We start from the raw sequence: 26,059 nt of genomic DNA, 5'->3' as shown, positions 1-26,059 counted from the left end.
ATTGTACTATTTTATTTTAATTTTTTCTGGTGCGTTTAGATGACGCTCTTGATTCAGTCGTTCCGTTTCTCTATTAAATTCACCCGATCCAATGTGGTATAGCATACAACATAAATGTATATTACAATATATAAATGTAAATTCTATAATTAAGCAAACAGCAGAAACGCTTATTTCAAAAACAATTCAAACCGTTCGTCATCATTATAATATATTTAGATAGAATATAGTTGATTGTATGGTTGTGCAATGTTACCATTCTATACGTGATCAACCAACATATTATACAGAACATAATATACCGGATATTTTTCGAGTCACAAAATTTTGGTTTCAAATTTTCATTTAAGGCTGTACTCTACACATTTTTGATTGGCGTGGTGGAAAAAACAATTTATAAAAGCACTTTTTTTTATAACTTTATTTTAATATTATATTAAGTTTTTTTCCACTGATGAATATTTAACAGGATTCTTAAAAAAATTACAATGTTTCGCGCCAATCAAAAAATGATTTCACGCAATTTAAAAAATGAGTATAGAACCGTCTTAACACACAAAATTAATGCTACTCATTTTTTTTTTATAGTAGAAATTTTGATGGAAAATAATAAACTTGAGTTGTCACCATTAGAATTGCAGCCATTAATCCTTTCAAAGTAACATTTATGGACGTTATAGTAAATTTATAAGTAACCATAAGCTATATAAATTAGCTATCATAATAGCTATTATCATAACTATTCCCCTGACTTTTAGTCTCCAGGGGCATTGCTAATTTGATGGCACTTTTCGAGAGTGTGTTTCAAGAATGTTAGTTTTGTTTCACCTCTCTTGTTTAGTATCTGCTGTAAAAATTCTTTTTATCAAATTGAGTATATTTCCAATTGTATTTGATATTACAAAAATGTAATTTTTTATAACAATCCAAAGATGGGAAAAGTAGATTGAAAGGATATATTAATAAAAGCAACAACACAAAATATATTTGTGTGTAGAATACTGGTTTCATTGTTTATCATATATTGAAAAAAATTTTAAATAAAAAATACTTTATAAGGACAAGCTTTTATTGTACTAAAAAGTAGAAAATATTTTTTTTAGGAATCACTCATACATGACTATTTGTATGTTTGAGGTGCTCGATATAAAATATCAATAATGATTCAGAGCACCTCTATGTTTGTATGTAACTCTGTTCTTCGGGTGGAATCTTGCAAAACAATTTTTATATTGCCACCTCAAGCTTTTACGAATAGTCATGTATCAGTGACTCCTACAAAAAAATTATTTTCTACCTTTTTAGTACAATAAAAGCTTTATAAAGTATTTTTTATTTAAACTTTTAACTAAATGCATGCAAAAATTCAACTCAATTGGAAACCGGGAAGAGGATTAAATTTGACTTGCAAGATTTGATTACATACAGACAACGGGACATGTGAAACTAAAAGTGAAATAAATAAAATCTTGTAAAAGTTTGAAAAAAATCATGAGCAAAAAGGTTAAAATTACTTGATCTTGTCAGTCAAAAAGTCAAACCTATAATATGTGGCACGTAACAGAAGCTTAAAATTTTCCACATGAAAGCTTTCAACTTTGTACCCAAAATAATTGGTTCTCATTCGCTCAATTTTTGAGCAGTCACTGTTAACTAATATAAAATGACCTAGTGTGAAACTCGGTCATTTGAAACTCTTTTCAAGAAGTAATGCCCAGTGATGTTGCTTGGATTTACCTCACCTCATATGCATTAATTTAATTATTTATCTTTCATTTATAGTGGCCACAGTCTTACTTTGGGGACTTGTAATGTTGTCTCGAATGCTGAGAATTTTTCTCTGGACATCATCAACAAAAAAATCCTGATCAACCCAGTTGTTCTATTTATCGGGATGAGCGTGTATGACGCACCCGTTACATAAGCACATTACAACGAATGTACATTATATAAAGTGAACCAATACATGAATTTGACACATACAAAATACCTAGGTACAATTAATTTATTTACTATTATTTGAAATATGCTTCGAGCAAATATTTATCTTTGAACTATCAGTATATACATAGTTATGTATTTATAAAACATTAACTGATAAAATATCAATAATTAGGAAACGGAAATATTGGAGACTTGGTGTTTTCATAATATATTGAAACATTAACAAGCTAATATTCAGAGGATGTGAAATATATTCTATGCATATTTTATTAAGTTTTCAAGATATAAAACCAACATTAATCTATAATTTATTAATTTCTTGTTAGATTTACCTTAAGTTTTCATTTTTATCTCAAAAATGTGTGGTATAAAAACCAATTTAAGTCTGAAGTTTCTCGAATAATATTCTAAGAAGAGCTCTGCGATTTGTTGCAATGCAATTTCTGAACTCAAAACAATTGTTTTCCAGTTGTCATCATGAATCTACATCAGAGTTGGTGCTTCAATAACAAATATTCAATTATGATTATTTTATTCGACGGGGCGAGTCAGTTACATAGTGAGTTCCATCAGTTATTCAATATCAATCGAAATAACTTTATTCCAATCCGAGGTATATTCTTCTATTCTAAATAATATTTTTTTCATTAAGCCAACGTAAGATGGTGAGGGAGTCAATTTGATTGATATTGAATATCCAGAAAACTCACACCATACCGTACTGGAGCCAATAACTCATTAACTTAAACAAAAAAATTATACTCGAATATCCGTAATTCTAGCACCCATGACGATAAGAACACCTTCAAAACGACTGAAAAAGAATTATGAACTGTCATTTTATAAATGTATTGATACAAACAACTCACCCCTAACTTTTATATTAGTCGAGTAGGCACTTCAAGAAACATGGAACTTTTGTCCTACTCTGTATGAAAAACAACCGAAACAGAGGTTAAACGAAAGAATTTATCGAACAAAAGCGTATAAATTTTAAAAGCTTGATAATAATACGATTTTATGTCAAATTATATTTTTAGAGTAGTATATACTTGAAGTTCTTGGGCATTTTTTTGAAACGTCCATTGTCATTTTTTTTTTTTGCGTCACTGAATAAAGTAGTAACGTCATTAGCTATTTTTCTCAGGGTGTGACCAATTCATTCAAATAAATTATTATCCAGCATTGATTCGATTTTTTCCGGTTCTTACCATTCCTGGATAATATACCGTTCGGTCCATGAAAAGTTTATAACCTTTTCTATCATCAGAAGAAAAATGTAGGGTGAGATGTGTGATTCTTCTTTAAAACACTGTTAAACTGTCACCTTAAGTTCTGAATGTACAAATCCGCTTTTCTCAAAGATTGCCTAGAACAATAGCCTCTCTAACATTCCAATGACACTAAGATAAAATTTGTATCAATGAAGTCGACGTTTCGCATTGACATCCAGACATTACACGCTAAACAATTTTTTATGGATATAACCAGGTCAGTATCAGGGTGAACAACATCATGAGTACTTAATTGACTGAATAGTAACACTAGCAAGAGTTATGACGGACAAGTCATGCATTATAGGCGTCGGGCCTAAAATGTTTCATTCAATACTGTAATATTACTTATGCTACATAACATAGATATTATAGTGTCCATCTTTATACCATATCAGCATTGTAGTAAACGCTATGCATTGCAAAATAGATAAAATATTCGATACTGTAATACTTGGTACCGTAAATGAAAGCTAAGCTTCACGTTGATATCAAATCTACTGGTTCGCCTGTTGACTTTACTTTTATATTTTTGTTACAGAATGCTCACCAAGTATCATGGGTTCGACATCGTGATGTACATTTATTAACAGTTGGTCAATACACATATACATCGGATCAACGTTTTCGTGCAATTCATATACCAGCCACAGATGATTGGACATTACAAATTAAATATCCACAACATCGTGATACTGGTATATATGAATGTCAAATTAGCACAACGCCACATTTAAGTCATTTTGTGCATTTAACTGTTGTTGGTAAGTCAATTTAACATTTATTATCTCTAATTTTATAATTTCATAATTTTATACATTATACTAGCTGATCCGGTGAATTTCGTACAGCCTAACAGTCAATTCTTTTTTTAATACTTATTCTGCTATTAGGGACACCGTCAAGTCAGCTAGTAAGCTAAATGAGAAAAAAGAAAGTTATTAAGTCAACTTATTACAATTACATTATGTCAAAAAATAAAAAAATTTAAAACACTAACAATTCTTTTTATAGTCACTAAAAAATCACAATGAAAATTACAATTTCAGATTTTTTATTATGATACCTAGGTACTTTTATTATATTTCATTATACCATGTATATATGAAATATACATAGTATATTATGTTTAGTCCCAAGTTTGTAACGCTTAAAAATAATGATGCTAGGAAAAAAATTTTGGTATAGGTGTTCATAGAATCATCTAATTAGTCCAATTCCGGTTGTCCGTCCGTCTGTGGACACGATAACTCAAAAACGATCAAATATATCGAGCTGAAATTTTTACAGCGTACTCAGGACGTAAAAAGTGAGGTCAAGTTCGTAAATGAGCATCATAGGTCAATTGGGTCTTAGGTCCGTAGGACCCATCTTGTAAACCGTTAGAGATAGAACAAAAGTTTTAATTTAAAAAATGTTCCTTATCAAAACTAAACAACTTTTGTTTGAAACATTTTTTCGTAAACATCACTGTTTACCCGTGAGGGCGCCAATTAGGCGGAAATTTTAGAATATGTACTATACTTGATTATCAGTTATGTATGTTTCACATGTTTGTATGTATAATGTGATAAAGAAATCAACACTGACTATGCATGGTATTTCAACAATTACCTCAATTGTTTGTTTTCACTTGCTTTATTTTTACTTATTCTAAATATTATTATTGATAAATATTGACATTAATATTTATACGATACTAACGTCACTCAATTTTTGGGCTATCTAGGAACCCTTCTAAAAACACTTAAACTTTATGGTATGGTAGAAAAGTTCAAATTGACTTTTAATTTTTATTTCGAATCTTCTGTATGGGAAGATAGAAGAGTGTTGTTTTTAGACTTTTTCAGGCAACTTTTAAAATTTTCTCTCCGTAAGAACCATCCTCGTACTTCAAGAAATATTTTAAAAAAATAATTAGCGTAATCGGTTCAGCTGTTCTCGAGATTTGCGCTTAACAACACATTCAGCGATTAGTTTTTATACCATGTATATATGAAATAAACATAGTATATTAAGTTTAGTCCCAAGTTTGTAACGCTTAAAAATAATGATGCTAGGAAAAAAATTTTGTCATAGGTGTTCATAAAATCACCTAATTAGTCCATTTCCGGTTGTCCGTCCGTCCGTCTGTGGACACGATAACTCAAAAACGAAAAAAGATATCGAGCTGAAATTTTTACAGCGTACTCGTAAGTTCGTAAATGAGCATCATAGGTCAATTGGGTCTTGGGTCCGTAGGACGCATCTTGTAAACCGTTAGAGATAGAACAAAAGTTTAAAGGTAAAAAATGTTTCTTATCAAAAATTAAACAACTTTTGTTTGAAACATTTTTTCGTAAACATCACTTTACCCGTGAGGGCGCCAATTAGGCGGAAATTTTATAATATGTACTATAATTGATTATCAGTTATGTATGTGTCACATGTTTGTATGTCTAATGTGATAAAGAAATCAACACTGACTATACATGGAATTTCAACAATTAACTCAGTCAATTGTTTGTTTTCACTTGTTATATTATAGATTATAAAATTGTATTATTTGTTTCAATATGGCAGCCTACTGTCGAATTTTAAATTACTGTAGACGCTGTGAACGCCATAAGACAACATCAACAAGCCAGTTACTAGTCTGGTATGAAGCTTTCAATTTTCTCTAGAAAACTTCTCTACGTTGGTAATTTTTATTTTATTGCGGGTTTTTGAAAATATAAGAATAATAGTGGTTAATCACTCACGGTAGTCACAGTTTGATGTAAATTAATTTTTTTTTTCTTTAGCAGATAATTCAGGTTTTATACACTCTTTTATTGCATTTCAGATATAGATTATCTCTATATTATTCATATTAGAGTACTCTCTAGTCTTCGGGATATTATTAAATTGTAATTAAAAGTTTTTAAATAATTTTAAAGTTAGTAAACATAAATCATTTAAAGAATTTAAAGAATTTATAAACGAACAACACTTATAAAATAATATTCGACTAGTTTTCAATCAGTATTCAAGAAAATAAATTTACACCAAAAGTTAGATATCAATTCAGATAATCAATCGTCGTCTGGACTACACATATTAAATTTCAACTCATAAAATCTTACACAAAAATGGGTTTTACCTCCTACCCTTACATTATTTTAGTAATTGATATATTTTTAATTACTTAAAATTAATTAATAAAAGTACACATTCACTGGGAGAATTTCAAATTTCCAAAACAATCGTGACGTCATAGGTGTGTGGCTTGCCAGACTTCTTGACATACTGTATGGTATTAATTAATTATTTTTTGTATGGTATTATACTTGTTATAAACAGTAAATTGAACTGTCAACAACTGACAGCTCACATATTTATACGTCATCAACAGAGAACGCAAAAAGGACTGCGTTTAAACATCTAAAAACAGAAAGTTCAGTAGTCTCTGAGAAATTGATAAAAGAGATCTCTTTTTAAAGTCGCTCAAAAAGGTTTTTTAACGATAGTCAATTTCTGCGACAGTCACTTTCTTCGTAAAGACATCAAAATTCATATAAAAAAATAAAAATATATTACTATAGCCACTTTAGAAAGAGGACATTTTACCAATTACGCAGAAATTACTGAACTTTGAAAAAATAAAAAAAACCTGGCTATCAGGAATACAAATAGATTCAATTGTACCAAATTATATAACCAAAAAAACGGTTTTTGCTCGAAAATTAAGAGGTTATACAAAAAAATGATGAGAATATGTTCTAGACTTCTTTTACTGAGTAGAACTAGTACATTTATTTATTTTATTTTATTATTATTATTTTTTTTTTTTTTTTTTTGATAGGAAGTATTAACGCCTTAAATCGCAAAAAACCGTTTTTCATTCCTTTAAAACCCCACCCCTCTTCACCGGCAAACATTCAGCTATTGGATTTTTTACCCAACATTTGTGCTCCGTTTGTCGGCCTAATTTCCACTGAGTTTACCCTGTAACGAATTTATTTCTAAAAAAGTAGTACGCTTACACTAAAAATGATAAAACAAACTTCAACATAATCTTGAATATAAATAAACTTTCATACGCTATACATAATGGAAAATATCTTATTTTTTAATATACCCATAGAAATATTTTATACAAATTTGTTTTTTTTTTCAAATTTTAATATAATATTTTTTTTTTTTTTTTTTTTTATAAACCAAAAAACAATTTGTTGTACGTTGATGATGCTAATATTTTTCGTATATGATATTTTTCTGTATAAAATATCTAGGTAGATGAGAAATAGAATATGTATGTAATATTCGGGAAAAATGTATCTACCTATATAACACAACATTCGTGGATTTGTATTTACATTTAAGTTTTATACAAGATATTGTAAAATTATGGTTTCATAATTTGAAAATATTGAACGATTTTATTTATGAAGTATTTTCGATAATTTATGCCAATATGATTAAACAAAGTGTTAAATTGGCTCAAAAAGTCTTGGAATCAAATCCAATATTTGGAATCTTAAATACCCATTGCAATAGGGTATTTTTGGTAGTTTAATATAAATTATGAAATTTGATAAAAATTAAAATTAATATAGAAATATACTTATTTGGAGTCATAAAAGCATATAATTGTTTTATTAAATTGAAATTAAAAATCATAATTTTAAAACTGTATATCATGTGATCTAAAACACGAGCGAGGCTGGATGTGATGTCATATTGGCAAAAACTGTCAGTTCAGTGAAACAGCTGGGTGCATATCTGTCAAATTTAACTGTGTTCTGTCGTCGGTGTATTTCATTTGTACTTATTTATTAATTAAAATGCAAATAGTAACCATTAAGGACATGATAAAAAATAAGGTAAAAACTGCTGAAGGCATAAGTTGATACAGTCACAAGTGTGATAGAAGGTTTTTGGACAGAATAAAAAAAAAAAAAAATAAGACATACTAATGTCAATACTTAAAACATGAAAATGATTTTCTTTGCAAAAATTAATATGTTCTCATTACATTACCTAATGTTAAGTAAAAAAGCAATGATTGTCAATTGTGATGATTTTTTGAAATAAATATCACATTTTTTAATGACATAAATATTAGAAACGCAGAAAAAGAGACCAAGAATCAACAAATAAGTGGATTATGGTATAGCAGAATTCTCTCCATAGAGTTTCGCTATGAAGAGATTTACTACTTCGAAATGTTTTGAAGTAATGGCTGTTGATTTTACCAATAATTCACCAGAATCGACGTTTTTGACAGAATAAAAAATATTCCTATCAAGCTTTTTATAAACCTATAAAGCATAATTTTGCAATAGTGTGTGCATGATTTAGAATAAAATAAAAATATTTATAATAATAAAAATATTTTCATTCTAAAAACATATTATTATTATTATTATTATTATGAAAATTGAGTGTGGACAAACCTAGTTGAATGCTATACACATAAAAGTACCTAGTTTGAATACAGGGTTCACAAATACACGCTACCACAAACTATTTGCTACCACATAAATATCTTGGAATATTATTTTAGGAAAAATATGAGATTGACCAATTTAATTTACAAAGATGAAATCAATTGGAACAGATTTTTCACTTTTTTGTTAACAGAAAATAGTAGTTTTATACCATATGTATATGAAATATACTAAGGTATACTAAGTTTAGTCCCTAGTTTGCAACGCTTGAAAATATTGATATTATGACCAAAATTTTGGTATAGGTGTTCATAAAATCACCTAATGAGTCCATTTCCGTTTGTCTGTCTGTCTGTCTGTCGTTTGTCTTTCGTCTGACTGTCCGTCTATCATCATGATAATTCAAAAATCAAAAGAGGTATCAAGCTGGAATTTGTATAGCGTGCTTAGGTTAATTGGGTCTTGGGTCCGTAGGACCCACCTTGTAAACCGTTAGAGATAGTACAAAAGTTTAAATATAAAAAATGTTCCTTATCAAGAAATAAACAACAACATTTTTTCGTAAACTTCACTGTTTACCCGTGAGAGCGCAAATTATTCGCAAATTGTATGGTATGTATTATATGGGAATATCAGTTATATATATGTGACACGTATGCATGTGTAATGTGACAGAGTAATCAACACTGTCTATACATGGTGTTTCAACAATTTTTCCGGGCAAGAAACCCTAAACTCCCACTTGAAACATATATAAGAACACTCTCCATTAAATTACCTTTCTCCTTAAAACCATTTGAATATCGAAGTAAATTTTTTTGTTATTTTAGAGTATGGGACCCTACACTTTCCCTTAAAACAAAGAATACTCTCCGTTAAATTTCCTTTCAAACTAAATCAAAAAAATTAAAATCAACGATGCCACAGACAGACAGACACACAGACAGAAACACACGCATTGCGAACACCCATTTTTTAGTTCGGGAGTTAATAAAGTATTCAATCAACATATTCATCTTTCTGTGTGTTATTTCGCATTATAAAAACCCTCATTTCACTACGATATTAATATATTAAATAAACTAAAAAAAAAAAAACAAATAATTGGATGAATTCATCAAAAAACAAAGCTATTTTTTAACATTAAAAACTGTACAAACTAGATTTTGAGAGAATATTTCTTAACTTCTAGTAAAAGAACTTTCTTCGAATCTCTCATGAAAGATTTAGATATTTTTGCCTTCTTAATATGAATTAAAATCTTTTAGCTCGGGTTTTCGGTCTTCAAAACATTTTTTTTTGAACAGAGTACAATTATGTGACTTTCGGAAAATATTACAGCGACAAAGCCTTGCAATTTCAAAACTGTAATGTGTACCTATTGATATCTATAATCAATCAAAATAGCTTATTTTCAAGTTTTGTTTACGTTATTACGGATTCAATTGGAACCCACCAGGGAGCAGTGTGGTAACATTTGAAAAACTGAATAATAATCAACAAATAAATCGTTTGATTAATCATTCTTCATCTCGTATAGTTTCCGACTCTTAACTTCGAAAAAACTTTATTGTTTTACGGATTTAAAACCTCTACTTGTCAAACCTGATTAATGTGACACATTGTACATAAATGTTTAGTTCTTCCTTTTAAACTAACAATAACAACAAGAACAAGAACAAACAATAACATTATATTCCCCACCATATTTTCTATTTTGGCAAGTGACATAGGTAGTAGTCATATACTAAATGTGTAGGAGAAGATGTAGTACCTTGAACCACAATTTTCATTTATGCGTTCTTTAAGCCTTTAATTAAATACCACAATAAAATTGTTTTTGTTTATAGCACTGTTATTCCTCAACATTATGAATTTCTTTTCAAAATTTATTTATTATAGAACTATAGATAAACACGTGTGAGATAGGGCATATGAAGTGTGTATCAAAATGTACCATGCCTCACTCATTAATTTATCTTATAGTGCTCTATTCAACAATCAATGTTGAATACTTGAACACTTAAAGATAAATGCATATGGACGGACAATCATTGCCTACGTTTCTAATTTTCTAATAACTTAACTTTATCTTTATATAATTTCTATCTTACAAGTAACAATTTTTCCAATGATGGTAATTTCCATTGAAAAAATCCGGTGTCCATGAAAAGCTAATCAGAAACATAAAAAAACTTCTGCGACAAAAGCTCTTTAACGCACTTTTATAGCTTCTATATATAATTGTGATGGGGATTTTATCAGGAACTTGAACAATGAATAAAAACAAATGTTAAATTTTCAAATGTTGCAACATTTGACAATTTAACATTTGTTTTTATTCATTGTCCAAGTTCCTGATAAAATCCCCATCCCAATCATTTAATAACATGGATAATAGAAATTTTTCCAAGTTCAAAATATAGCTGACTGCTGAGATCTTAACTTAGGAAGACGAACAAAAAAATTATCAAATTTCGATCTGGAGGCTAATTTTCGAGATAATTAACCAAATCAATTAATAAATTTAGCCAATGACAGAGCACTTAGCAATACAATTATGTCTTTTTCGTTGCATTTAATTATAATATTATCTATCACACTTTTTTAAATTTTTAATAAACCCTACCCAATAACCTGTGTACTATTACACACCATGGTAATTACTTGCTGAGGTTTAATAAAAGTTTAAAAAAGTGAGATAGATTATTTGATAATTAAATTCGACGATAAAGACAGCAATAATTGTAGTCTTATTGTTTTTTAAACCCCACCCAATCACGATAAAGACATCCTTCTATATCTGAATGCTCTGTCATTGCATAAATATATTAATTGATTTGGTAAATTATCTCAGAAACTAGGCCTCAGATCGAAATTTCGTAAAGAGCTTTTTCCTTCGTCTCTTTTTTTTCATTTAAGAACTTATTTAGAATGTTAAGAGTACTGCAGTCAATTATATAACCCCTTGTACATGTATCAGTTACCACGTAATATCTTTGGAGTTAAAATGCTCTGTTTGGCCACTGTTTAGCCAAAAGACCCGTCAAATAGTGCAAATGGTTTACAGGTAAACGCATGATTGGGAATGTGTTTGCCCATGCCTTTGCTTAAGAGGTGGCATTTGTCCCACAAGTGAGATTCTAGGCTTTATTATATAAAGAAACAATATGTTTATATAATTAAAAAAATAAACCGAGGTACGATATTGTACTCTACATAATTCATCTTACCCTATTTATAAAATATACCTGTATATATAAAATTTAAAAAAAGTATAGGTATTCAAATAAACTTTTTGACTTAATAATATTTTATAAAGTCGTCGACAGTAACAGTATCAACAGTAACAACAACTAAGGTATCCCAGAAACTTGAATGCTTATGTCATAATACTCTTTCGAATATATGGGTTTCTAATGTACATATTTTATTCTAAACTTTATACATATATTTTGTAAAATAATATTTACTGGATTTAACAAAAATGTGTATAAGTTGTATTAGTCACAAACTTTCCACTTTGGATATTTTATAGATAGAAAAATGATCTCATTTTGAAAATAGTATGATGGTTAAATTGGTTATCGTACAAAAAAAATCCAAACTTTTTTTAACGAATTTAAATGTTTTAAGGCTAATATTATTTTAGTGGTTTGATTGGGGGGCTTATTATTTAATTAGAAGTTTTGTTTCAGCTAGTAAAGATTGAAGTAAAAACCAGTGAAAACAAACAATTGACCGAGTAAATTGTTAAAATACCATGTATCGACAGTTTTTACGTCATGTATGTAAGGAAAGATATCCTCTCCAAGATCACAGTCAAGTACTTAAAACGCGCTCTCGTGAATAAATTATGATGTTTAGTTTACGAAAAAATGTTTCAAACAAAAGTTGTTTATTCTTTATTTAAACTTTTGTTGTATCTCTAACGGTTTACAAGATGGACCCTCAGATCAAAGACCCTAATTGACCTATGTTGCTCAATTACGAACTCAACGTCTCTATTTATGTCCTGAGCATGTTATAAAAATTTGACCTTCATATCTCTTTTCCTTTTTGAGTTATCGTGTCCACAGACAGACAAACAGACGGTAAACCGTAAATGGACTTATTAGGTAATTTTATGAAGATATAACCTATACCAAAATTTTGATTAAAGCATCAATATTTACAAGCTCGGGATTAAAATTAGCATACCTTGATATATGCATGGTATAAAAAAAATATGTTCTAAGTATTAATTTCTTAATTGTTTGAAAAATTGAAAATTGATATTTCTCATGCTTTTCCTTGTGCTTATCCCTAGATTTTGTGCTTCACAGGTGAATTTACTCCTTTGTGAAGTCATCTAACCTCATGCATGGAGTAGATTAACTCGTATTTGGTTTGACAGTTTTTTCGGACGCATAATATTCTATTAGATGTGTGTGTTGGTGTTCGTTATCTACTCAAAGTATAATTTTGGAAAACAAATACGTTTTTGTCAAATGATGCAAGCATGATGTAAAAATATAACAAACAGAAAAGTGTTTCATTTGATAATCAGTGTCCTGTGAAATAATGGACTAAAATTTTTTATCATCGAGGCAAGGGGATTTTAATGATATTAGCATGTCAAATCATGGCGGTCATTTTGGAAAAAATCATTTTGGAGGTGTTACAAAACAAAAACTTTACAGTAGATACATAAATCCCATGCAAACATTTATTTTTCCAATCAATCCTCAATATATACGTTAAAATCATTACCCGTTCAAAAACAATATTAAACCAACGATTGATGTATATAAATGTTTCCAATAACAACTAAAGACGTTTGGTTGGGTAAACACAATGCACCCATCATAAAATATTTTCTTGTATATCACTATCAGAATATAAAAACATGCAAATTTATTTATTTTTTTTATATAAAGCTTTATTTTTTATCACTCTACTAGAAGAAGATGAAGTATTTTTATTAAATTTTTCATATGATTAAATATTTTTATATGTTACTGTACCCGCACAATATACAACCAAAACTATGTTCACTATAGGTACTAGTTCCAAAAGCGTGTAATTTGTTTATGTCATATATATATGTAAAGTTGAAGTATGTATAAAGTAGGGCAAACAGGTGCACTATTTTGAAAATTCTGTTAAGAAATCGAGTTATTTATTTTCAAATTAAATATTTGCGACCTTTAATTACATGAAAAATCATTCAAGAAAATCGAAAAGTATCGAAAAAAATGAATTTTTAATAAAAATTGCCAATTAGGTAGATTGTATTGAAGGGCAATAGATCGTGGTTTTCATTCTTCTACGACGTTTTTTCTATCATTCATTCAGTCACAATAGAGTGATAGATATTCTATCCTTGCGCTTACACGGTAAAAGCCTTTTATCAAGACAATACCTAAGCACTCAAAGAACGGACGGGACAAGCGGTGTCAATACACGCCAGCAAAATTTTTTACAGCTAAACCTGTGTCATTTTATTGGAATTAAAACTTTTAAGGAATGGAGAAGTTGCATATTTTTTATTTTATTTATTTCAAAACATTACTAAAAATTAATAAGAAAATTAAAATTTTTTTCTAATGATTTTTCATGTAATTCTACAATTGAAAATGGTTTTTCTTAACTACAAATTCAATCGACAGTGACGTAACGCCACCGCACGGAGCAATAATAAAATAACATGAATAATGATAAATGGTTTGTTTTTCCGATGGTTTTTTTAATATATTATCACGATTTCGAGAAATTCAACCTCAAATATAAAAAAATCACGATTTCTTCCTTTATTCAAAGCCATGTTACACCAGAAAGATTTTCTTCCCAGAAACCAATCTAGACCATAAAAAAAACGGTTGTTTTCTTTTTTAAGGTAAAAATATTTCAAAGAACTTATGTAGAAAAATTTTGAAGCCAAATTCGAATTTTGTAGCAAAAAAACTGTAATAAATATACTTTTGTCCCAATTTGGCAAAAATCTTGCCGATCAGTGAATTTGAAAAAAATTATGTGATTTTCTAACAGCATTTTCAAAATCGCAGACTCCTGTGATCCACTCTGTACATAGCATAATTCTTACCATTCACCTATAATATTGCATATTTGTAGACACACCAAGATAATATAACATTCACTGGTGATTGTATAAAACCTACCAGGTAAGGTAAAATATGTATACTTAGATAAGTACCTCTTAAAAATACTAAAATGAAGTAAAATGCGAAATGGTGGATATAGTTATAGTTTTTTTTTTCTTTACATATTACAGAATGTTCGAAGATGTTGTTTTCTCAAAAATTCGTTACGTAAAATCTGTCAAACCTTAACAAACTAGATAGTTAGGTTAGGTTACTTTTAATTGCTTGGCCCACTAAAGGCTCTCTCCATTAGCTCAAAGAACCCAGTTCCATAATACAGCCCCGATTTTCACAAATTAAGTCATTACTTCTGTTCCAATTGCAGCATCTTGCACGGATCTTCTTGACCTGTATCTCTACTGCACCCGGACCTACATCCTATAAGATTAGAGCGTTTGTCTTTCAACGCTGCAGTTGGCATAATGAATCTACAGTAACTTTTTATAATTTCTCCATGCTATTTTTGATTATTCAATTTCTTGCCTAGATCCTCATCCTTCATCCTTCTTCTGTTTTAAAAGTTGCATAATTGTGTAAAAAGTTGGTTGCATACTTGTCTCCGGCCTCCCAGCTTGAATTTGAGATAGATATTTAAAATATTTTTAACAAATTGACATCCATTTTGCCAAATCTTAACTAAGTAATTGGTTAAAGTAAGTGTTAGACTTATAAAAAAAATATGTTGATTCGTTATACCCCTCAGAAAATGTATCATAATATTGGTAGGTAAAGGCAAAATTTTCGGTTTCTATAGCTTTCTAAATTCCCATTTTTGAGACTTATTTGGACATTTGAGATCCTGATAATAGTGTTTATCAATTCTTTTTTTTTCAAACAGAAAACCTAATGACCAACTATTTTCTAAAGATTAAAAAAAAATTAGGAAATTAAATCATGCATTCAATTACAGGTATAACAACACCTGTGTGCAAAATGTAGTATTCACCACCACCAATAGTTTCATTGACAATTGATTCCTTCAATTAACCAACTTGTGTATCCATCAAATTTCCAAGAAGGTTCTGAAAGTTAAATCCAGTTTAATTTGATTTTTTTTTCAAGTTAAGAAGTATTGAATCGAAGGTGGAAATATAGTTCAGAATTTAACCAAATTGTTAAGAATGATATATTACTAGCTAACCCGACAGACGGTGTTCTGTTGTAACCGTGAATATTGAATTCGATATCGATACCTCTAGATGATTCGGTGAACTTCGTTTCACTTACAATTTATTTAATTATAACTATTGCTTGTCGATAATTAATATTCATTAATCGCAGATCCAGTTCATTAATAGCTATACTATGCTTAGTCCGCCAGCTATGACCATTAAGACCACTCGCAAGCCCACCCTAGCTCGCCCACTAAACACAAATTGTATTACTATCTCTTGGACAGGCCTTCGGTCATTAGCCTGCCTGAAGTCTTCGGCAGTGGAGCTTGCTGCAATTGCATATAGCTCTAATAAGTACCCATTCACAAAACATGAAATTACTACTATTCAAATACCTGTTCACAATTCTAGATAAATGTGGTAGAAGCATAAATACTAATTCACAATACCTGAATAATAATAAATAATACCTCAATATGTACTATTCAAATACCAGTTCACAATTCTTGACATTTATGGTGGGAGCGCAAATAAATACATAGTACATAGGAAGATGTAATGTAACACATCGTTTATATGCGTTTCCACCATTTGTTGCATTTAATACCTTTCTTTAATTTTTTTTAATGTTCAACACAACTTACTTAATTTTTTCTTTCATACAAACCTTCTCAATACTTAACACAACAAAAAAGAAAAAGGACTTCATTTTTATATATAAAGGTATCGTTCAGAATTAAATCACAATGATAAAAAATTATACTGGGGAATTAAATGGAACAAAATCGTATGGAGAAAATGGCATGAAAAATAAAGAAATTTTAATATTTTTTGGTTGTTGTTGGGTAGACTAATTCAACGATTACAGAATCTATTCGATACAAAAAAAATTGATGTATTTTGCATGCCTTATTTTGTACACTCTGTAGTAATAAGTTGGTACAATTTTATGAAAATAAAGCTACATATCTTTACCCAAACATATACTATGAGTGTATGTTATTTCATTTTTGACAAGTAACAGTGTTTGGGGAACGAATGGAAGAGGTAAAGAAATAAATATTCTTACTGCATATATGACAAACAATTTTTTTATACCATGAGATGAAGAACATACATCATTTTTTCATGGAATTTAGATGAAAATTGTGCAAGCCTTGAAATTATATTTAGTAAGATAACCACTGTGTCTGTTCTAAGAACTTCTATTTGATGTGTATGATGTGGGTTTTTGAAAATTATTTTTTTTAAACTTTGATTACGCTACATGTTTAACTGCCAAGGTCATTTACGCAGTCTCCGCAGGTATTATGAAAGTTATTGTTTTAGTAAAAAGTTTCTATAATTTTCAGAAAATATTTTCTATAATTCGAATACATTTTTGCGTCACCGTTGACCACATACTAGTGATGTCTTGCCAAAAAATTTCATCTTGGATACGTTACCGCACAGTCAGTCTACGATAGAAAATCAGCTACATTCAGGTGATGGGAAACAAGAAGGCAGACAGACTGACAATAAAAGCAGAACAAAAGTATTATATAATTTTGCCTCGTCAGTTACCGTTACAACCGACCAAGGGGTAATATCGATGAAACTTTAAAATAAAAGTAGGGAAGAATATAAATATTTTGATGATTGTGTTACAAATCAAAACTTATTTCCAAGGATTGTTAAAAAAATCCGACGATTAAAAAAATCAAACTAGGATAAGGCATCGCAAGTCGTTTTTAATATTCGTTAGATAGTCTACGCTGATGATTCATACGTTTGATTCATTCAGATTGTTTGGAGCCCCGAAAAAATGCGTCTATTTTAATTTGTTTGCCCAACATATCTGAATTTATGGTGACTTATCTCGTGCCCAAAATTTCAAATAGCTTTTGTAACTAATCTCTTAGACGCATTAGGCAAAATTACCCTATTAATTCATTCATACTTTCATCGACTTTCTTATCAAAAATGAATCACACGCCGATCTCATAGGTTTACCTGCCACGTAAAACATTGCTTTATAATCTCTTTTTGAATTCTCAATAATATGACATCCATTATTTTTCTTTCAAATCAATATACACAGCCTGAAAATACTTTTTTGAGAATTTCCATTCAAATAATAACATACAGAATGTACAAAATATGCCTATATACCGCAAGGCATTTTTTTTGAATACGCCATTTCCCAAATTTGGTTTTCAATTTAGAGACCCGATTACAATGATTTTAAAATCGATAATGATGATTTTTAAATTTAAAAAACTTAAATTTTTAAATTCCCTCAAATTTTTTCCTAAAATTGCGTAAACTTTTACATTTATACACCAGTTTTGGAACATCTAGGATCATTAAAAACAATATTCTTAACTACTTATCGATCGTATTACCATCCGGTTCCGCATGTCTGATCCGTGATCATTGAGAAAATCTGATCCGCATAATTGATCAGCGGACAAGTTGTTTCATAATACCACATACAATTGAAAGCATTAAAAAAATATTTTCCAGAGTTTACAGTTAAATCACACTTCAAATTCAAGCTACCAAAAAATTGTACTCGAAATTGCATTCGAATTGAGTTGGTAAACAAAATTTTGACAAAAATGAAAAAATCGCGTATTAGTTTTATAAAAAAACCATATAAGTTTCGCAAATAAGTTTTTATTTTTTATTATTATTTTAAGCATATATGTAATACATTCCAAGGTATACTAAGTTAAGTCTCAAGTTTGTAACGTTTAAAAATATTAATGCTTCAACCAAAATTTTGGTAAAGTTTCATCAAATCATCTAATAATCCATTTTCGGTTGTCTGTCCGTCCGTCCGTCCGCCTGTGAGCACGATAACTCGAAAACGAAAAAATATATCAAGCTGAAATTTTCATACCATGCTCAGGACGAACAAAGTGAGGTCGAGTTCGTAAATGAACAACATAGGTCAAGATTGGGTCCGTAGTATCTATCTTGCAAACCGTTAGAGATAGAACAAAAGTTTAAATGTAAAAAATGTTCTTTGTAAAAAATTAGCAACTTTTGTTTGAAACATTTTTTCGTAAACTTCACTGTTTACCCGTGAGGGTAAATATAACAAATAGGTATGTACGTGTTTTTTTGTTTATCTTTCTTTCTTACATGACGTAATTAAAACAAATAAATGTGTAATCAACACTGTCTATACATGGTATTTCAACAATTAGCTCAGTTAATTGTTTGTTTTCACTTGTCCATAATAATTTTCAAGTTACGCATAGTTTTAAAAAACTTTTCAATACGTAAAAAATCGCATACCTTAATGATTTTTAATTTTATATGTATATATTTATACATAGGCTTTTGTATTATAACATTTGTACGTCAAGAATATGGCACACTTTTCTTAAATAATGTTTGTAATCTGTGAATTCTGTTGTGTATTCTATTCATATTAATTAACTAAAGTAAACAAACATAGCTCTTAAAAAAGTTTACGAAGTTCTATATTATTTATGATAAAGAATTGAAATAATAAATAATTAATAAATTTTTTATTTATTTTTTGTTCAACAACCTAATTGGTTTTAATTTGTATGAGTTCGATGACATCAAATCAATTGTCGTGCAAGTATATTGTTAGAACGATTTAAGTAACTTCGGATTAACCACTTTATATTTGTATACTCGGACATCTACTCTATTCCAAAGTAATTCAACTACTTATAAACTTCTTAAGTTTCTTGCTTAGAACTTAGTTGAATTAATTGAAAAACAGAAAATTATAAGAAATACCTCATGTTCAAATACCTCAGATACCTCATACTGTAAAGTTTTTTACTTCTTGTTCAATTTCATAGAAAACATAAAGTATTTATTTTTGAAAAAAAAAAAATCTAAGCGTGAAATATAAAAATTCTTTTTGAATGACTGAAGTAATATTTTATATTATTTTTGTTATATAAATAATATAATTTCACCTTTTCTCACTTCGTTTTTGCAAAATACAGCCATAATACACCCTCAGTTGATATTTATCAAAGTTGTCACAAACAAGAAAAAAAACACAGTGGCAGTATTATATCGTAACAGAGTAAAATAGTAAAATAAAATACAGATAGGTTTGCTAAAACTAAAATAGACAATATTACATATAATTATATCAAATATTGGACTCTTACATATTTTCTTTATTAATCAATTCGTACTAAAGCTCAAAGAAATGTTTGCTTAGAATTTATACATTATAGAATTTCTTCGCGGTTGTCGATTTTTAGAATACTTAGTGATGTAGCTAGTACAATTTGCGACATTGCGTTGTCAATGACTCTAATATAGCTCGCCTAAATACAAGAAATTGAACTAGACTCGATTTATTTATTTAAAAAGTCACCCTTATCAATGCTATAAAAACAAATAGTAAAAAGAATCATATAATTTTTATACCATGTATATATTAAAATTACATATATTAAGTTTAGTCTCGAGTTTGTAACGCTTAAAAATATTGATGCTACGAAAAAAATTTTGGTATGGGTGTTCATCACCTAATGAGTCCATTTCCGGTTGTCTGGCTGTATGTCGGTCAGTCATCACGATTACTCAAAAACGAAAAGAGATATCAAGCTTTTTATAGCGCTGAGGACGTAAAAAGTGAGGTCAAGTTCGTAAATGGGCAACATGGTTCAATTGGGTCCCGGGTCAGTAGGATCAATCTTGTAAACCGTTAGAGATGGAACAAATGTTTAAATGTAAAAGATGTTGCTTAAAAAAAATTAACAACTTCTGCTTGAAACATTTTTTCGTAAACATCACTTTTTACCCGTGAGAGCGCAAATTTTGCGCAAATTTTATAGTATGAATTATATGGGAATATCAGTTATATATGCGTGACATGTATGTATGTGTAATGCTACAGAGTAATCAACACGGTCTATACATGGTATTTCAACAATTTACTCAGTCAATTGTTTGTTTTCACTTGTTTTTACTACATTATAAACTCACTTTTTTTTTTACCACAACAACATCCTCTCTGTTGAACATAGCATGCGCGACTGTAGCAGATTACTTCGTCAAAAATTTTCGAAAAGGTCAATATTTATTTATTTTTACCTGTAAAGCAGGTCTTAGTTTTCGAAGCACAGGATAAAGTTTCTTTTAGTCTGTGTATCCCTTATGTGGTCAAATGGATACATCTAATTCCGGCACACTGCACTTTATACATTCCATTACACAGCTGAGACGTCTTATAAGCTAGTGTACATAAAATGTGATAAGTCATTTTAAACAAGTAATTAAAAGCAAAGCTACCGTTTTGAATTCCGACTTTTGAAGTTAAGACAGTTTATTAAATAAAAGGTATAGGTTTGTCATTGGTTTCTAAAACAAATTATAATACGTCATTTCAAAATAAATAAGCCATTCCTACGTCAAAGTAATTGTAAGTCAGATTTTGTGGTCCATCTTGTATTGTTACAAAACTGGTGTAAGGTATTATTATTATTTGTACACATTTTTGTCACAAAAATGTGGCAAACAAAAAAATACATTTGAAATAGAATTGTGATATGTTTTATACATATATACAGAACATGTAGTGTGGGTTTTTGTACAAGATATTTTATATTATATTTTTGAATTATGTTTTTTTAAATATTTGAATATTGTCCTAGACCAACCAACAAATTTTTTCTAAGCTAAAGTTTATTGTTTTATTTTAATGTTAGTTTTTAATAATAATATTTATATAATATTATATATACCCTCAAAACTAATCTGGTTATCCATACACTGGCTACACAAATATTCAACATATTAATCTTAACTTAATCTTCACAAATATTAATGTAACTCTGCCTGCCTGTGTGTCTGTTACGTTTTCACGCCTAAACTTCTGAACCAATTTCGATACTCTGCGATTAGGATATGAATGGATCTTGGGAATGAACATTGGGTACTTTTTACGCAGAAGTAAGAGTTGCAGTCGGTGAAAAAGGGAAAAATTTATCTGGGTAACCAATCATTTGTCAAGTTAGGGTGAGTTTATTCATTGTACTATAGTTTATATATCTGAATAAGACACAGACTATAATCTAGTATCGTATTTATTTTAATATCTTAATCAAAACTCCCCTAAAAAACTTCAGGCAATGAATAGCCTTTTTTCATTCGAATTAGAGTCAAATTAACAGAAAAATTAAAAAGTTTAAGATATTCGTCACCCAAAACGACCGCTTTCTTCTATATATCCAGAGATGTCGTTTTTTTGCTTTTTTACATAATAGACTGTTTTTGGTTGTAATGCGGAGCTATGGACGCCCGTGGTGTCAAGCTACCTGTCCAAAGAGTCGGCGTGAAGTTGTTGTTATGGGGGCGGTATAGGGCGGTCTCAGCGGCTTTGCCTTTAAAGTTGACACTTTCTATATTGCGATTACTTTTAAAGAGGATACGGGAGGAAAGAATACGTTCTCTATTTATTCTTTTTAATGAAGAAATGATTTCATATTCTTTAAATGAAAAAATGATCAAATTAACCATTAAGTGAATAAATTAAAATTAACTTAAATATATATATCAGAGTAAATAAGTTCAGTCCCAAGTTTGTAACGCCTAAATATATTGATACTACCAAAATAAATTTGTATTGATTTTTATAAAATCACCAACTGATTCATTTCCGTTTGCCCATCTGTCATTAAGCACGAAAACAATATTACGCAAAAAGTAAATGCCATTAACTGTGTATTTATATCTTGGAATCTGCCAATTTTGTTAAGAGGTATCTTTTCTGTTTTGAATAGCCATAGCCATCTGGCAAGATACAAACTAGAGCTGTATGTTCCAAAAGCTGATTCTGCACTAATATAAACCTCATGTTACTTTTTATGCGAATATGTTATTACTGACATGGAATGATCGTTTAATGAACTATTATCGTTAAATGACAATTATAATTTTGGATATCGAAGTATTCACAATTCTTGTTTAAGTATATAATAAAATAATTTCCTAGGAATAAATTATATTTGAAAAACATACTCCATTAGAAATTTGTAGTTTTTTAAATAAAAATAAATAAAACACAAACAACATGGTAGAATCTGGTTGTGAATATCATAAAGTATGAGAATTAAAGTAGATATCATAAAGTAGAAATGTACCTGTGCAAATATTAATTTTCTTTACCGTGATACTGTGTTATTGCTGTGGTTAAAAAAGAACGGCTCCTACCCTCAAAAGGCGTCGCATTAGATCAATTTGTCTGAATTGGATATGATGAATCGTAATAAAAAAATCATAAACACCTACATAACACATTTATTTTTTAGAACTGCAGGAAAACAAGAGTACTCCTCCTTGACGGTAGCTGTGCGTATATTATATGCATGCGCCAGTAATATGCGTGTACCAGTAGAGAGCAATTGAGTTGGTGTTTTTTCAACTGAACTACAAAAGCAATAAAAAACAATTCCCAAATGTTTATAAAAAAAACAGCAATATAGTTGAAAATCAGGAAAATTTTTTTTATAATATATCGGTGAGGTGTTATTATTAGACAGCGTTGAATACTTAAAAAACTGTATATTTGGCATTCTAGAAATAAATTTTTATATAGAGTGCTCATTTTCTTTGGAATTATTTGCTTTTTAACCAACTTCAAACAAAAAAGGAGAAGGTTATCAATTCGAATGTATTTTTTTAATGTGTGTTACCTCAGAACTTTCGACTGCGTAAACCGATTTTGATTATTCTTTATCTTGTTGAAAGCTGGTGCTTCCCGTGTGGTCTCATTTTGGTTCAGTTCTGACAACGGCATCCATGAGAAAACGATAGAAACCTTAAATTTGTATTAATTCTGCACGACAAGAGGACTAGTAGTAATTGTACTTCAGATTCACTTAAAATCTCTAAAAAAAAACAACTTTTAACAAAAAGAAAACCGACTTCAAAAGAAAAGCGATAATATAATGATGTTAAAATTATTACCTGGAATCGGTATCAGCCAAAGGAAACGGTTTGAAGTCGGTTTTCTTTTTTTTTTTAAGTTTTTTTTTTTAATTCTCAAGCTTTTAAACCGTCAAATTAATTGTATCTCTGAGATGAGATTATTTGCAACATTATATGCAATCTGCTTTTGTATCTCACCTTCCTTTTTGCAGTCAAAACCTTTTTTATATCATATTCAAAGGATTAATACCGCCTGTACGATTCATACCATCTGTACGATTCCTTTAAAAGCTGAAACTGAAAAATATGACATTTCTTTTTTTGGTAGATACGAAAGGCAAAAACCTGTCTGTATTTCAAATATATATTTTTGTATTTTCATTTTCTGATAATAGCACGAGATAGAAAACGAGTATAACACACCCTAAAGATTGCCTTAATGGAAAAACTAACAAATTTTTTTTGAAAACTCCAATTTCGAAGAAATCGTAAGATATAAAATTATAAGTATAAAAATTTTGGAAAATGATAATCAACAATAAATTTCATTTAAACAAATGAAATTATACATTAAAAAAAATGAAAATATAAATAACATTCATTATTAAACAAACTTTCTTATTTCTGTGAAAAAATTTCAAATGAAATTTGTGTTGCAATTTCAATGATACAGCCGGTGTATTTTTATTCCTATAATAAAATATAAATATTTATATTATCTATATATTAAATATTATACTTACAGAGTTTATATTTTTACATAATATTTACTAAAATAATAAAAAAACCTGTATAGAATTCCACTGGGAATTTTACAATAAGGGAATGAAAATTTAAACCTCAGTATTATTTCACATTAGATGTTTTTTAAATATAACAAGAAAGATCAAAACTAACAAAGATAATTGTTTAAATAACCTATTTATGCTAGGGTATACAATATTTACATAGTTTATAATAGGTATTGATTTCATTATCCATTACTATTAAAATTAGCTCTGGCAGTTAGCTAGTGTTAAAAAGGATTAAGCATAACAAGATTATGTGTCCGTTAATATTATATATTTTTAACGAAACAAAAGGTGTTACTATTATTATTATTTGTTTTTTTGTTTAGTCCAGTTCTTAATTATAGAGTAAAGCGAGAACTTTATAATTTTTTTCTTTTTTATATTAGATTCCTAAATATCTCCTTTTCATATTTTCATATTAGATTCCTAAACAACTCTTAGTCAAGAAACTTTTGTTTGAAACATTTTTGCAAACTATTCAGAGACATTTAAAACTTTTACTTCTAAATCGATATCTTCCAAAAACTAAAACATTTTGAGTTTGTACCCAGCAATGAAGCAAGTAATAGTACGAGAAAGTACTAAACCAGCAAATGTAATTTACCCGTACCGTTGCACCTCATTCGATTATTCATTTGTCATTTTATATATTGTTTATTATACTTATTGCAATTGTACAATATCCATTTTATTCCAGAAAAAAAACTTTCTGATATCAAAGCTACTGTTTAACAATTTTAGTATAAATAGCATGTGCTGTATTTCTAGGAAAAGCACATTAATGGACTATTATGGATGCTGGCTGAGGCGTCAGCAAAAATCGCTATTCTTTAACAATTTCGAGGAAAAAAGCATATGCTTTTTGTAAGAAAAGCACATTCCCGGACTCCACCAATTGCTGGCTGAGGCGCCAGCCGAGTCATTCGGGAATGTAGTGCTTTTCCTACCAAATACTAAACACTAAAAACTAAATTAATATTAACGGTTTTTTTTTTGGTTTGATGAAATTAGTAAATATTATTAAAATAATACATTTTTCTTTGAACCTGGTATTATGATTAGCGATAATACTTTGAACCTGGTATTATAATTAAGAGAAAATGCATTTTTTAAGTTTTTGTCCAGTTATGGCCCAACATTGATTACACCAATGTAATGCGATTACGTTTTTCTATATAACAGTAGATCTTCAATGATACGGTCGTTGATATAAAAAAAATCTACCTCAAGTTTTAATAAGAGATATTTGAAAAAATAAAAAAAAATTCTTAAGCTAGAACAAATATATATTTATGTAGAGTTTTCTTTTGCTAACGGCTCGCTTTCGACTTATAAACTAATAGCAGGCCAGAGAAATTATAATATTTAATACTTACAATCGTGCAAGCTTCGTGGTTATTGCATAAATGTCTTTTTATGTGCATAACATTAAAATATAGACTCATAACTTTAAAATGAACACCT

General features: G+C 29.1%; 1 protein-coding gene across 1 annotated transcript in view; it reads left to right on the top strand.

Moving 5' to 3' along the window:
- Window positions 1–26,059, top strand: part of LOC123294804 (lachesin-like) — a 551,245-nt gene that overhangs the window by 401,152 nt on the left and 124,034 nt on the right. The window contains exon 3 of the mRNA XM_044875995.1: window positions 3,760–3,982. Within this exon, the coding sequence (XP_044731930.1) occupies window positions 3,760–3,982 (223 nt within the window). The remainder of the gene's footprint in view (window positions 1–3,759; window positions 3,983–26,059) is intronic.

The sequence above is a fragment of the Chrysoperla carnea genome, chromosome 1, assembly GCF_905475395.1.
Source record: "Chrysoperla carnea chromosome 1, inChrCarn1.1, whole genome shotgun sequence".
NCBI classification, from domain to species: domain Eukaryota; kingdom Metazoa; phylum Arthropoda; class Insecta; order Neuroptera; family Chrysopidae; genus Chrysoperla; species Chrysoperla carnea.
This window is presented reverse-complemented; position numbering and strand designations above follow the sequence as displayed.